Source organism: Anomaloglossus baeobatrachus, chromosome 2 (assembly GCF_048569485.1).
Source record: "Anomaloglossus baeobatrachus isolate aAnoBae1 chromosome 2, aAnoBae1.hap1, whole genome shotgun sequence".
Classification (NCBI taxonomy): domain Eukaryota; kingdom Metazoa; phylum Chordata; class Amphibia; order Anura; family Aromobatidae; genus Anomaloglossus; species Anomaloglossus baeobatrachus.
Window position 1 is genome coordinate 140,048,238 of NC_134354.1, and position 14,173 is coordinate 140,062,410.

At 46.8% G+C, this 14,173-nt stretch overlaps 1 protein-coding gene across 4 annotated transcripts in view; it reads left to right on the plus strand.

Annotated features, from left to right (window-relative positions):
• The window catches only part of TSPOAP1 (TSPO associated protein 1), a 316,942-nt gene that overhangs the window by 284,709 nt on the left and 18,060 nt on the right, over positions 1-14,173 (plus strand). For all 4 annotated transcript variants that reach the window (XM_075335393.1, XM_075335394.1, XM_075335395.1 and 1 more), the window contains 4 exons: positions 246-344; positions 1,061-1,099; positions 4,993-5,087; positions 12,428-12,499. In XM_075335393.1, coding sequence (XP_075191508.1) covers positions 246-344; positions 1,061-1,099; positions 4,993-5,087; positions 12,428-12,499 — 305 coding nt within the window. The remainder of the gene's footprint in view (positions 1-245; positions 345-1,060; positions 1,100-4,992; positions 5,088-12,427; positions 12,500-14,173) is intronic.

The window sequence follows — 14,173 nt, forward strand, 5'->3', positions numbered from 1 at the left end:
TCAAAATTCAAGAGGAACAAAAGTTAGACACAAATAAAAATAATATAGGGGTGTTTTAAATGACCATACAGCACAGATTGGCTTAAAGAAAAAAAATGTTTTGTGGCCAGACAACCTCTTTAACTGCTTTTATATGCTTATTGTGTTTTTGTGCATGGGATGTTTTTTGCTTTTCCTGTGGGACCTTTGCTTACGGTCTACTGCTTCTGTTTGTGCTGCTTCTTTTTTTTTTTTCTTTCATAAAGCTATCAGAGCTTTCTCTTCTTCTCCTTCTCCTCCTCCTCCTCTTGCTCCTTCAGGCCGCTTCGCTATTCCTCCTCCAAAGCCCCGGCGCTCCAAGAAAGGTCTGTGCGTCTTTGTGCAGTGCATGTTTTAAATGCTTCAGAAAGAATTGCAACTACTTGGTTATTGACCAAAAAAGGTGTTACTAAATCATCCATCTGCCCGTACAATGTTTTTAGTTCCAAATTTGAAGACTTGTTTTTTGTTTATATTTGGGGAGACATAGAGGATCCCTGTGCTAGTGTGTCTATTACAGAAGCTGCTTGCAGCTTTGGAGATGGAAGTGGGCAAAATACAGGCAAAATATGAACCAGCCTCACTTTTTGGGTTTATTTAAATATATTAATAATAAAAATATGAACCATAAATAGGGTTGTTGCTGACAAGTCAATTTTTATAGTAGGTTTTGGTCGTGGATTTTGAAATGGCAATGGTCACTGGGAATTATGACAAACCTACAAATAGAAGTGTATTTGCTTGATACCGGAAAGCAAACCGCCTCCAAGGTGTCTGCACAGAAGGCACCTCTCCTGTTTCTGAGGAGTTGTAGAGTTGATCAAGCTGATGAATGATCACATGAGAACTCGAAAATTGCATTTTTCAGTCTCCATTTGGTAGTTTTGGAGGGCTGTGTTTTGGGGAGGCTTGTCAGTGTATGTAACTACACATGTAGAGAATATTTCAGCATAAGCTCAATTAAAATAAACCTGCCATAGTGAGACATTCTCTTTAATTGATCACGTATAAGTTCATTGCTATTTTTTTTATCATTTAACAGTACAACGTTCATCTGGTTCCGAAGAGAATAATGCAGCAGGTAAATATCTGTCATCCTATTAAATAAGTAATATCTTACATTCACACAGCCTCACTCATCAAAACAGTCTCGAAAAATAGTATACTTGTCGCTGTAAAACCATATTATTTTTTTTTGTTTAAAGGGTTTGTCCATTACTCAGACAAACACTTCTCAATCCCTATATTTTCTCCCAGTAAAATAACAACACTAAGGCTATGTGCCCACGTTGCGTTCTGTCCCTGCAGAAATTTCTGCAGCGATTTGAACAGCACACGTGCGCTTCAAATCGCTGCAGCAACAGTCCGTAATGAAAAGCCGAATTCATGCGCTCTGAGTCCAGCCCCTCCCATAGACAGGGTGGGGGATGCAGGCAAAGCGCACGAAAGAAGTGACATGTCACTTCTTAGAACGCAGCGCTTGGGGCAGCAGCTGAAGCGCTGTGCTCTAATACGCCACGTGCGCATGTCTCATGCATAATCTTCATAGATTATGCAGGGGACACAGGACGCATGCAGTTACGCTGCAGTGCAGATCGCAGCATAACTGCATGCAAATACGCAACATGCGCACATAGTTTCACTGTCCCTGCCTTCAGACAAATTCTGTACATCCAGAGGAAGCGGGAACTGTTGTTCTTTTCACTTCCTCCAGATGTATGTGGTTTGTGTGAAGCCAGGGAGAGTGAAACCAGCGCTGATTAGCCGGAGGGAACGCATGACATAACAATGTGATCCCCAGGAGAGGCAGTGTCAGCACTGCTGGAGGAACGTCATCGGCATCTGAGGTTATGAAGTGTTATGTTACTGGGGACAAACATAGGGATTGAGAATGGGTTATCAGAGTAGTCTACGACACCTTTAGTCAAAAAGAACCTGGTCGTTTAATACATTCTATAAAAATAGTTATATTGAATTATCCAGATGACTTTACAAACAATTATTATAAAAGATTCTGCACAGTTTTATGCCCTTCCATTACTGATATGTTGAATAGAACCGCATTAATAACTAGATATCCTTACACCAATTATAGTTACCGTACTCTTCTTAAAAGCGGAAGGCAATCAGTTAACCCCACTAACTTCCATCCTAATTTTATCTCTCTGTTCAACACAGATATCAAACATTGTCCGTGTCCTTTCAGAGAAACCCAGCTTTGTGGCCAATGGACGAGCGCTAGATTTCACCCTGTGTTTTTCAACCTAGTTCAACCTGCAAATTAGACTTGAATGCCTTTTTTGCTGTTTTCCTTTGATGAAGGTGTTACTTTACAATCACCGTAGATAGGAGGTCCACATCCTTTTCTGGTCCAAGGACCATGGTGTCAAAGTGAATAAATTTAAAGGACCTAAAGCAGGATTGTGATATGGGACATTACAGTGCTAGTTACAGGACTCCCATTGATCATGAAAATAAGGAGTAAGCCTTTGCCAGTTTTGTATTTTGGAAAGGAAGAAATCATACATGCATGCTGCTCCATGCACTGTCCTAAGACGCCCTTTTACAAGGTTTATCATGCTAAAATTGGTCACATCATGGAATAGTGGGCAGCATGGTGGCTCAGTGGTTAGCACTGCAGCCTTGCAGCGCGGGGGTTTTGGGTTCAAATCCCACCAAGGACACTATCTGTTCTCCCCGTGTTTGCGTGGGTTTCCTCCGGGTTCTCCGGTTTCATCCCACACTCTAAAGACATACAGATAGGGACTTTAGATTGTGAGCCCCAATGGGGACAGTATTGCCAATGTATGTAAAGCGGTGTGGAATTAATAGCGCTATATAAATGAATAAAATTATTTTTATAGTGGATGCAGAGCTGAATACAATGTAGATTCTCTTTTTAATTGTAAATTATTTTTTTCCCTTCTCCATTGATCAGATAGTAGCTTCTAAAGCCTAGGTTCTAACTTATGCAAAGTCTAAGTTGGCTTTAGTAGAGATTCTTCTCTGGAGGTGGTTACTTTTTTCCCTATGTGACATTGGCCACTTCTAAGCAGGAGGAGTCACACAGGGGATTAAAAGAACACCCTCCTGGAAAAGGTAAAAACAGGCTTTATTCTGTGAGACCTGTAATGACACACAGCACTGCTCTCCTCCATGATCTACTGTATAGATGAAAGCAAAACTATGTGTCATTACCAACACCTATTGCAGCTTTCATTGAAGGGTACTTTCAGCTCCGCTTTACTCCACCTCCCCCACACTGCAAGATGTGTTTGTAATGACACATAGCTCTGATCCTCTACTGTACTTTACAATAATATCAGGAAAGAGAGCAGTGCTGTGTGTCATTACATGTCTCACAGGAGAAAGTTGAATGACATTCGCTGAGGTGTCATGCTGGGGAAAAAAGTAACTGCCTTCAGAGAACAGTCTACCACTTGTTCATGTCAAGATTAGATTCTAATTTATGCTAAGTTACTATCTCCGCAATGCAGAAAAAAAAACGTCCAGAACAAGATCACAGGCCGCATGTGACTCCGGCCACCAGGTTGCAGAAACCTACCCTAAATAAAAACCTTCTGGGATTTTTTTTAAATGCCACAATTTTGCGTCATATTCATAACTCTTAATATAGGTTCTTCTAGAGAACAGAGCCTTTTAGTATCAGAAGTGGAGCCTTTCATTATCATTTTTGGAAAAATGGATTGTCATGCATGCCAATAATTAGTGTAAAAATAATATCTATTACAGTCACACATTGCACCAACATATTGATAAAAAATGGGAAAAAGGAATGAAAGGGGAAATGGATGATTGTAAAGTTCTTAAGATAACATTTATTAATGTATAGATACATAAGAATAATGACCTTTGTTCAAGTGTCCAACTAAATTAAATTAAAATCAAGCGCTCCGTCTCCTCTCCTGTTCACAGCAAAATTGTATAATCATCAGAATTACAGAATCATTTGTGTGACCATAAAAACAAGCTGCTGTTCTAATTAAAAAAAATAAGATTATTTCTGTCTACGAAATAAAATTGATTGGATCCAAAATTAAAAAATAAGACCAAACAATCATCAGAAGACAGGAATGGGGCTATGTGCACACAATTTATTTTTTTTCCCAGACGTTTTGAAGGAGTAACTGCACAGAAACTATATAAATCCTCCTCAAAAATTTGGAGATTTTTCTCAAAACGCTCTGCAAAAAAACTGTACCCCAGCACTAATCAGATTGCGATATCACACCAGAAGATAAATCTCTTACACCACCATAACAATTGTCACCTTCATTGTATGTCCATAGTGTGGATCTTGTATTAAACTGGGAAAACATGAGTAAAGGCCCCTTTACACACAGACTTTCTAGCGATCCCACCAGCGATCTCGACCTGGCCGGGATCGCTGGAAAGTCTAACAGTCGCTGGTGAGCTGTCAAACAGGCCGATCTGGCCAACGACACAGCATACGGACCTGCAGAGCAACCTCGCTGGAAAGGGAACGCTAGCACGCCTATGGGCTGGGTCGCTAATGATGTCGTTGTAACGGTGTCAAACACACCGATACATGCTGCGCAGCTGGAAACAAAGGACCAAAGAATGGTCCTGAACGACTTGTAGCGATCAGCGACCTCACAGCGGGGGCCAGGTCGCTGATGTGTGTCACACACTGCAATGTCACTGGGGAGGTCGCTATTAAGTCACAAAACCGGTGACGTTACAGCAATATCGCTAGCAATGTTGCAGTGTGTAAAGGGGCCTTAAGAGCAAAGCCACTTACAGATATAAAATATATTCCCCCAAGATGGCCAAACCCTCCTCTTATATAGGTATAACACCCTCTTAATACAGTGGGAAGAGATTGATGAATTCCCCAGAATGTATAACAGCATATCACAGAATGTATAACTTTGTGGGTATTTTCTTTGTCTTTATCAACTATTAACTGACAACTTTGTCTGTTGTCATTAGGCATACAACCAAAGACCAATCTGAGCACCGCTATCTCGATGGTGGCAATATTTGATTATAATCCAAAAGAAAACTCTCCCAATCTTGATGCAGAGGTATGTTTTGTTTTTTGGGTTTTTTATTTTGTTTAAACTAGCAGTATAAAAAAAAAAAAAAAATCAAACCTTGATTCATCTAGACTGGCTTGGCTCATGATTCACTAGCCCCTTCATGACTGGTCATTTGTGTTTTTTTTTGGGGGGGGGGGGGTTCATTGTAAGGTAAAAATTATGTGGCAATATAATTTGTCAGGTTAATTACGGCAGTATCAATAATACATGATTTCTTTGGTGAAAAAAAGAAACGGTTCCTGAGCCTGCGTCAGTCAGGTAGCCAGCATATTACATAAGATGTACAGATATGTCTATTAGGAATTTGGGTTTTGCTATACAATCTGAGAGCAGCATAATGTAGGGGGGACAGAGACCCTAAATCCAACAATGTGTCACTTACTGAGCTGCTTGCTGCAATTCAAATAAAATCAATATTTCAACAGATTATCGCTAGAGGATTAGTTTTCTTATGACATGCTGTCTTCATGAACTCTGTATAACCCCGCACCCAACCATTGATTCCCAGCTTTCTTTCTGGCTATGCACAGTGCACACAGAAAGCTGGCAACCAGCAGTGTCGGTGGGTTACACACAGCTCAAAATTCAGAGAACTGCTAGATCTGTAGCAGAAAAATAGTCATTTTATCTAAATGACAGCAAGCAGACCAGTATGTGAAGCCCTTTTGGCAAAGCTGGCCTAAAATGGTGTGGCAATGACAAACATTGACAAAATTTTGTGCAGCCCCACGTCACAAATGTTTTTCAACTTTTCAAAAGAGATTAAAGCCAACATTTTTGTGTTTATTGCTTTGATGAATTGGGCCTCAGTTTTTCTATTCTGGGTGGCAAAAGTAAAAAGTTACCTCTTTGCTGTGCCTGGTGAAACTCTAATGGCCTACAGCAGTTACACACTGATCATTCGTAAATGGTAAAATAGTAAAGCTAAGGAGCCCAGTGCATCAGTGCTGAAATAGCGCAGTGTGTTTATTTTCTTTTTTTTTTTTTTTTTGACATAATTTGCTATGTTTATTAAAAAGATTGATAACACTTTACTATAAATTGAGCCAGAAACATTGAGATAAAAGTTCACCAATAACTTTTGTATGAAAATGTGGATCAGATCTGTTGATCTTTTATTCCTATTTTCTCTGACGCCTCATTGGGGGACACAGGACCATGGGTGTTATGCTGCCTATCCATAGGAGGACACTAAGTAGATGCAAAAGCATAGCTCCTCCTCTGCAGTATACACCCCCTGGCCAGGCCAGGCAACCTCACTTTTAGCTTAGTGTCTGTAGGAGGCACATCTTCCAAGGTTTTGTTATTTTTTTGAGGGCGACGGTTTCCTTTTGGGACCGATCTCCCAATACCATCAACGGGCGGGAACACGGAGTGTTGCCTCCACGTACCCCCTCCTGCGACGCTGTATCCTGGGCTGCATCTCACTGGACGACGGTCCCACAGGCACCGATTTTCCAGAGCCCAGGGCAGAAGCACAATTCCTCAGCCCCTCTTTGCAGGCTCTGAGTTGAACATTGATTGCACTGTGTCACCGGATACAGCAGGCTGACTCTGCTATTCCCACTGCCTGGACTGAAGCAGTGTTTAAGGTGAGATCCCCCCTGACTGGTTTCCCAGACAAAGGGAGAAAAGACGGTGCAGAAAGTACCTTGCCGATTGCAAGGAGGAGAGCCCAGGGATCCTGAACACAGTGTTAATTCTTTCCCTAGCTGCGTGCTGGCTGGAGTAGTGGGGATGTCCCTCGCTGTTTGCAGAGAATCTGCACAGTTAATTTACAGGTGGCGGGGGAGGGGGGGGCAGAGCTCAGGAACTCACACTGTTTATTTGCTCTGTTTATTTGCTCTAGCTGCGGCTCTGATTGCAGAAAGCCAGCAGAGATTATCATTCGGTGACAAGCTGTGTGCTGACTGGAGGGAGATGTCACAGAAGCTTCCTTCCCGCTGTTTTTGCTACCGACAGCAGGGGGGCACCCTGACTTATTCTTGGTGCTCTTTTAGCGATAAGCACCCCCCCGGAAAGCGTGCGAAGATCTCCACAAGCTTATTCCTTCCTGAGGACGCAGGGCCATTGGCTGATTCTGGTGAGGTACACCGAAGCAAATACAATCCTTGCTTCCCACTGCTTCACTTGTAGCGCTGCATATTATTGCTCCCCCTCCTGGCATACTCCTATTAGGAACATGCAGAACTCTAAGGGTACTAAGAGTGCTAAGGCTCACATAGTCTATTACTCAGCCTGCACTGCCTGCCACGTTGAGCTACCACGTAAACACACCTCTTCTCTCTGTGGTTCCTGTGCCCCATTAGCCCCCAAGACCCCCCCCGCCACCACCGCCGCAACCGTCAGCCCAGAGCCTAGGGCTCCCAGCCCACCGGAATGGGCACAGTTTCTGTCCCAATCCATGGAAAAAACCTGGTTATGGCTATGCAATGTCGTCCTCCACACCCTTCTGGGTCCCTGGACGGAACACAGCCTGAGGATACCCCTTTGGAGGTTCCTTCTGAGGTAATCCGGGCACATGCTTCACCGGTTGCAGGGATCAGGAAAAGAGCACACGGCCGGGTGTCTCCAGCACTCTCTCATGACCCCCCAGGGCTCTCTCTCTCTCTCTCTGAGAGAGAGAGAGAGCACACAGGGCAGGCTCTCCCACACGCTCCACGGCTTCTGAAGAGCTGGAGGAGGGAGAATGCTGTTTGTTCCAAGAGGATTCCTTGGTTTCAGTCTCCCCAGATGATCAAACTGCAATAGACTCCCTTATAGCAGCAATCAACCAAACTCTGCATGTGGAAGATCTCCCATCCACTACCACTGACCATGCGGTCTCCTTTAAGAGGGCAAGAAAACTCCAAAAGGTTTTCGCTGATCACCCAGAGTTTCAGGATATCCTCACAAAGCAAAGGGAGAAGCCTGACAGGCGCTTCGGTAACCGAAAACTCATGGAGTCCCGGTACCCTTTTACCTCACCTGCCCCTAAGGGCTGGGCCGATCCGCCCTCGGTCGACCCCCCCCCCCCCCCGGTCTCCCGCCTTGCCACTAAGACGCTCCTGTCTTTGCTCGATGGTTCCTCCATCAAGGACCCGACAGACAGACAGGTGGAGCACCTCGCCCGCTCTGCTTTTGAGGCTGCGGGTTCCTCCCTCTCGTAAGGCGATCTCGGTCTGGGCAGAATCCCTTAACACTTCGCTTGAGGAATCCCAGTTCACTCATACCTTCACAGAGGTAATAGCTCAAATTGCCGCTGCGGCGGAGTACTTCATGCAGGCCTCCATGGACGCTGCTACCTGCGCAGCGTTTGCCGCCTCAAATACCATAGCCATTCGTAGAGCTCTCTGGCTCCGACAATGGCGAGCGGACTCTGCCTCCAAGAAGTCTCTCACGGGCCTTCCCTTTTTTCCAGACCGATTGTTTGGCGAATGGCTGGACAAGCTCATTTCTGACGCCACGGGAGGAAAGAGTACCTCCCTCCCCCAGCTGAAGTCCAGGACGACCTTCACCAGACGTCCACATCCTCGTTCCGCTCCTTTCGGAACTCATTTGGGTGGTCGACATCCTGTGCTGTCCCCGTCACCAGCCGCGGACTACGCAGGGACCGACCTTCTCAGCTCTCCCCGAAACCCACTTCGTCATGGCAGCCGAGACCGAAACAGTCCAGGACTAGGGAGACTCGTCCACGACGTTTTCCCCACTCATGACTCCTTCGGCGACCCGGAAGACACACTCATTGTAGGAGGTCGACTGCGGCTCTTTCAACACATCTGGGCTGCCGCCACAGACGACAAATGCGTGCGAGACCTTGTGTCTTCCGGTTACCACATAGAATTTCGGACCCGACCCCCGAGTCGGTTCTTTCTCTCAACCCCCCAAAGACTCGAAAACGGCGCAAAGCTTTTTTCTCAGTAATCCACTCGCTCCAAACAGCAGGAGTGATAATACCTGTCCCGGACAACAAGAAGTTCAGAGGTTTTTATTCCAACCTCTTTCTGGTCCCCAAAAAAGGATGGGTCAGTTCGACCCATCCTGGACCTCAAACACCTGAACAAACATGTGCACGTACGGAGATTCAGAATGGAGTCCCTAAGGTCCATTATTGCATCCATGGTCGAAGGGGAATTCCTCGCCTCCATAGACATCAAGGACGCGTACCTGCACATACCCATCGCCCCAGATCACCAAAAGTTCCTCCGCTTCGCAGTTCAGGACTCCCACTTTCAATTCGTAGCTCTACCCTTCGGCCTTGCCACTGCACCAAGGGTCTTCACCAAAGTCATGGCGGCCGCCATGAGCGTCCTTCACGCCAGGGGAGTAGTCGTTCTCCCTTACTTGGACGACCTCCTCATCAAGGCCCCCTCCTTCTGCGACTGCTCAACCAGCATATAGATCACTGTGGACACACTATCCCGCTTAGGGTGGCTAGTGAATCTAGACAAATCATCCCCGATCCCATCACGATCCATCACCTTCCTGGGCATGTCCCTGGACACCCGTCGGGGCTTGATCTACCTCCCCCGGGACAAGGCGATCGCTCTTCAACGAGCGGTACGCTGCCTTCTACGTCCTCCGTCTCGCTCCATTTGATTCAGCATGAAGGTACTCAGCAGGATGGTGGCGGCTATGGAAGCAGTACCCTTTGCTCAACTGCTCCTCCGCCCACTGCAGCTAGCCCTTCTAGCGGCCTGGGAGAAGAGCCCCTTCTCCCTGGAAAGACCTCTTCACCTGACGCCTTCAGTCAGGTACGCACTCCTCTGGTGGCTTCGGTCCTCATCCCTATCGAAGGGGAGATCTTTTCTCCCAGTGAACTGGCTGGTCCTGACCACGGACGCCAGCCTCCTAGGCTGGGGAGCAGTGTACCGGCACCACACTACTCAAGGACGTTGGACGCCCCAGGAGTCTTCCCTACCCATAAACATCCTGGAAATCCGCGCGATCTTCCTCGTGCTCATGGCGTTCTGCCCTCTGCTAGCGGGTCATCAGATTGGAGTCCAATCGGACAATGCGACAGCTGTAGCCTATATCAATCGGCAGGGGGGCACCCGCAGCAAAGTGGCTTATCTCGAGGCCCACAAGATCCTCAGCTGGGCCGAATCGACGGGGTCAGTGATATCAGCGGTACACATACCGGGGGTAGAGAACTGGGCAGCAGACTTTCTAAGTCGCCAAGGCCTGGCCGCCGGAGAATGGTCTCTCCACCCAGAAGTGTTTCTACACATCTGCACTCGCTGGGGCACACCAGACGTGAATCTAATGGCCTCAAGGTTGAACGCGCAAAGGTACCTGCGTTCATAGCCAGGTCACGCGACCCGCAGTCCATCGGCGCGGATGCTCTAGTCTGTTCCTGGCACCACTTCTGCCTGCCTTACATATATCCACCTCTACCCCTGCTGCCGCGGGTAATCAGGAAGATCAAGGCAGAGTGATACTGATAGCACCGGACTGGCCCAGGCGCGCCTGGTACGCCGAATTAGTACAAATGCTCGCAGACGTACCGTGGCAACTTCCAGACATCCCAGACTTGCTGACCCAAGGGCTCATTTCCCATCAGAACTCTAGAGCCTTGAAGCTGACGGCATGGTCATTTAGACCTGGGTATTAACAAGAGCGGGATTCTCCCCCGCGGTTATTTCCAGCATGATCAGCGCCCAAAAGCCTGCTTCATCCCGCATTTACCACCATACGTGGAAAATCTTCCTTTCATAGTGCAGGGAAACTAACGTGCAGTCTATGCCTCTGGCCATCCCCAGAATTCTCGACTTTCTACAGTCTGGCTTGCAAGCGGGGCTGGCTCTCAGTTCCCTTAAAGGGCAGATCTCAGCGCTCTCAATCTTCTACCAATGCCGCCTGGCTCAAAAACCGCAAGTCAAGACCTTCCTCCAGGGCATTTCCCATCTAGTTCCCCCGTACAAATGGCCGCTGGACCCATGGGACCTCAATCTCATTCTGGGCGGTCTCCAGAGGTCTCCTTTTGAACCTCTCAAGGAATCCTCCCTTGCTCTTCTGTCCTGCAAGGTAACATTCCTGGTGGCAATTACGTCCATCAGACGGGTTTCGGAGCTGGCAGCACTCTCTTGCCGCGAGCCTTTTCTGATCTTTCACCAGGACAAGGTGGTTCTGCGCCCCCTTCCGGATTTTCTTCCAAATGTTCCTACCCAGTTTCATATGAACGAGGACATTGTTCTGCCTTCCTTTTGTCCACACCCAGTTCATAGGGTGGAAAGGTCTCTGCATTCGTTAGACCTCGTCAGAGCTCTCAGATATTACATATCCAGGACAGCCCCCTTTACGAAAACTGACTCTTTGTTCGTCATTCCTGAGGGGCCTAAAAAGGGACAGGCAGCTTCAAAGGCGACGCTGGCTCGCTGGATTCGCTCTGCGATCCAGGAAGTCTACCGCTTGCAACTCAAGCCCATTCCTAGTGGGCTGCGAGCTCATTCCACGCGAGCAGTTGGCGCTTCGTGGGCCATTCGGCATCAGGCTTCAGTGGAACAGGTGTGTAAGGCTGCGACCTGGTCTAGCCTACATACGTTTTCAAAGCATTACAGAGTCCATACCCAGGTTTCAGCTGAGGCAAATCTGGGTAGGAAAATTCTGCAAACGGCAGTAGAGCACCTCTCCCAGTAGGCGCTCCAAGCTGTCTGGGACTGGTTCCTAGTCCTTGGGTTGCGTTGTTTGTTTACCCACCCATGGACTGCTTTAGGACGTCCCATGGTCCTGTGTCCGCCAATGAGGCGTCAGAGAAAAACGGATTTTTGTGTACTCACCGCAAAATCGTTTTCTCTTAGCCATCATTGGGGGACACAGCACCCACCCTGTTGCCCTGTTGGGCCTTGGTTCTCTCAGTACCTTATTTGGTTATGAATCTTCTTTTCTCATGTTCCTCTGTTGAGAAGTTTTTACTGTTTTTCTCTCCTACTGCTTCTGTACTAAAACTGAGGTTACCTGGCCCGGCCAGGGGGTGTATACTGCAGAGGAGGAGCTATGCTTTTGCATCTACTTAGTGTCCTCCTATGAATAGGCAGCATAACACCCATGGTCCTGTGTCCCCCAATGATGGCTAAGAGAAAACGATTTTACGGTGAGTACACAAAAATCCTTTTTTTTGCATTGGGGATTAGTTTACTATGTAATATCTGATATTGCTTGTTCATGTTCCCTGTTACTTGTATGGTGCTATATAGCAATCACTAATATATAACTATTTTCTAAATATTATTATTCATATGTGTGATTTTATAGTAAGCCTTATTATGTAGTGCATTTAGAGAAAACTCAGGATATATAATTGTGATTATTTTATATGATCTCATATTTTATTTTTTTTGTATCAGGCAGAGCTGCGCTTTACTGCAGGAGACATCATCACGGTGTTTGGACAAATGGATGAAGATGGATTTTATTATGTGAGCTATATTTCCTAATTTTATATATGAAATATAAAGTGTGTATTAATAGTTGTACTAAAATGTATGTTGACCTGTTGAATGCTTAGATTATTATAAAAGAAAAGTGCGCGTCCAGAACTAAGAAAAAGAACTAAAACTTAAAGGGAAGGCGCCGCGTTTTTTATTTTTTGCATTAATAGTGATTATGGAATCAATTTTTAATGCAAAATTAAAATCATTGTTTTTAGTTTTTATTTAATTCTATTTTTACTCGAACACTGGGGGCTGCCATCTTGGATTTGCTGTGTGTAACAGTTACCTCAAATACGGCGACCCCTGTGCATAAGGGCTGATAGTCGGCATCAATCCTATCTCTAGCATTGAGGCTGCTCCTTGACCTGAACTAGCCCCCTGAGATGTCCAGATCACAGCAGAGGGAGGAGATTAGCGCCATCTCTGTGGAGCTCACAGCGTATACTGTGCATTCCACTTAACCCCTGAGCACAGCGGCGATCTGCAGCATTAGCCTGGTATTGTATTATAGATGGCAGGCTGTGATCACTGCTCACTGCAGCATGTACTCACCTCGGACCTCCGCTCCCAGCAGCTACTCCTGTTAGCACTCTGTGCTCAGCACAGGGGGCACAGAGAGCACTGGGGGACGCTGCAGGGGCAATAGAGAGCACTGGGGGACGCTGCAGGGGCAACAGAGAGCACTGGGGGATGCTGCAGGGCAACAGAGAGCACTGGGGGATGCTGCAGGGCAACAGAGAGCTCTGGGGGACGCTGCAGGACAACAGAGAGCACTGGGGGATGCTGCAGGGCAACAGAGAGCACTGGGGGATGCTGCAGGGCAACAGAGAGCTCTGGGGGACGCTGCAGGGCAAGAGAGCACTGGGGGATGCTGCAGGGCAACAGAGAGCACTGGGGGGGATGCTGCAGGGCAACAGAGAGCACTGGGGGATGCTGCAGGGCAACAGAACACTGGGGGATGATGCAGGGCAATAGAGAGCACTGGGGGATGCTGCAGGGCAATAGCACTGGGGGATGCTGCAGGGCAACAGCACTGGGGGACGCTGCAGGGCAATAGAGAGCACTGGGGGACGCTGCAGGGCAACAGAGAGCACTGGGGGACGCTGCAGGGCAACAGAAAGCACTGGGGGACACTGCAGGGCAACAGAGCACTGGGGGACGCTGCAGGGGCACAAAGAGCACTGGGGTACACAGTATTTTTGGGGCAGAGTATATGAGGCACATTATACAGTTTATACAGTGGGGCACATTATACAGTGGAGCACATTATACAGTGGAGCACTATGCCAGCCATCCTCAGTGACACTTTCCATAGTTCAGGATCAGTCTGTAGTAGCCAACAAAATGGCTCTGCACTGTGATCCTAAATTTCATCTTTCCTTATCCTTTTGGAAACACTCATAAGGGGAGGGGGAGGCGACATCACACACATGAGGGCAGATTCCACCCACTTTTACTGCAGTTGTAATCCAGGCTAGTTTTACACTTTGTTTCAGCAGCTGCTTATTTTTTTCATGTTTTACTCCATTAAAAACAAATAATATTTAAAAAAGACATTAAAACATTAATAATTTACATTTTTTCTGTTATTTTTTTATGGCACCTTCCCTTTAAGGAGAAGATGGAGACCATAACAAATGTTTTGGAACCTTTCACCAG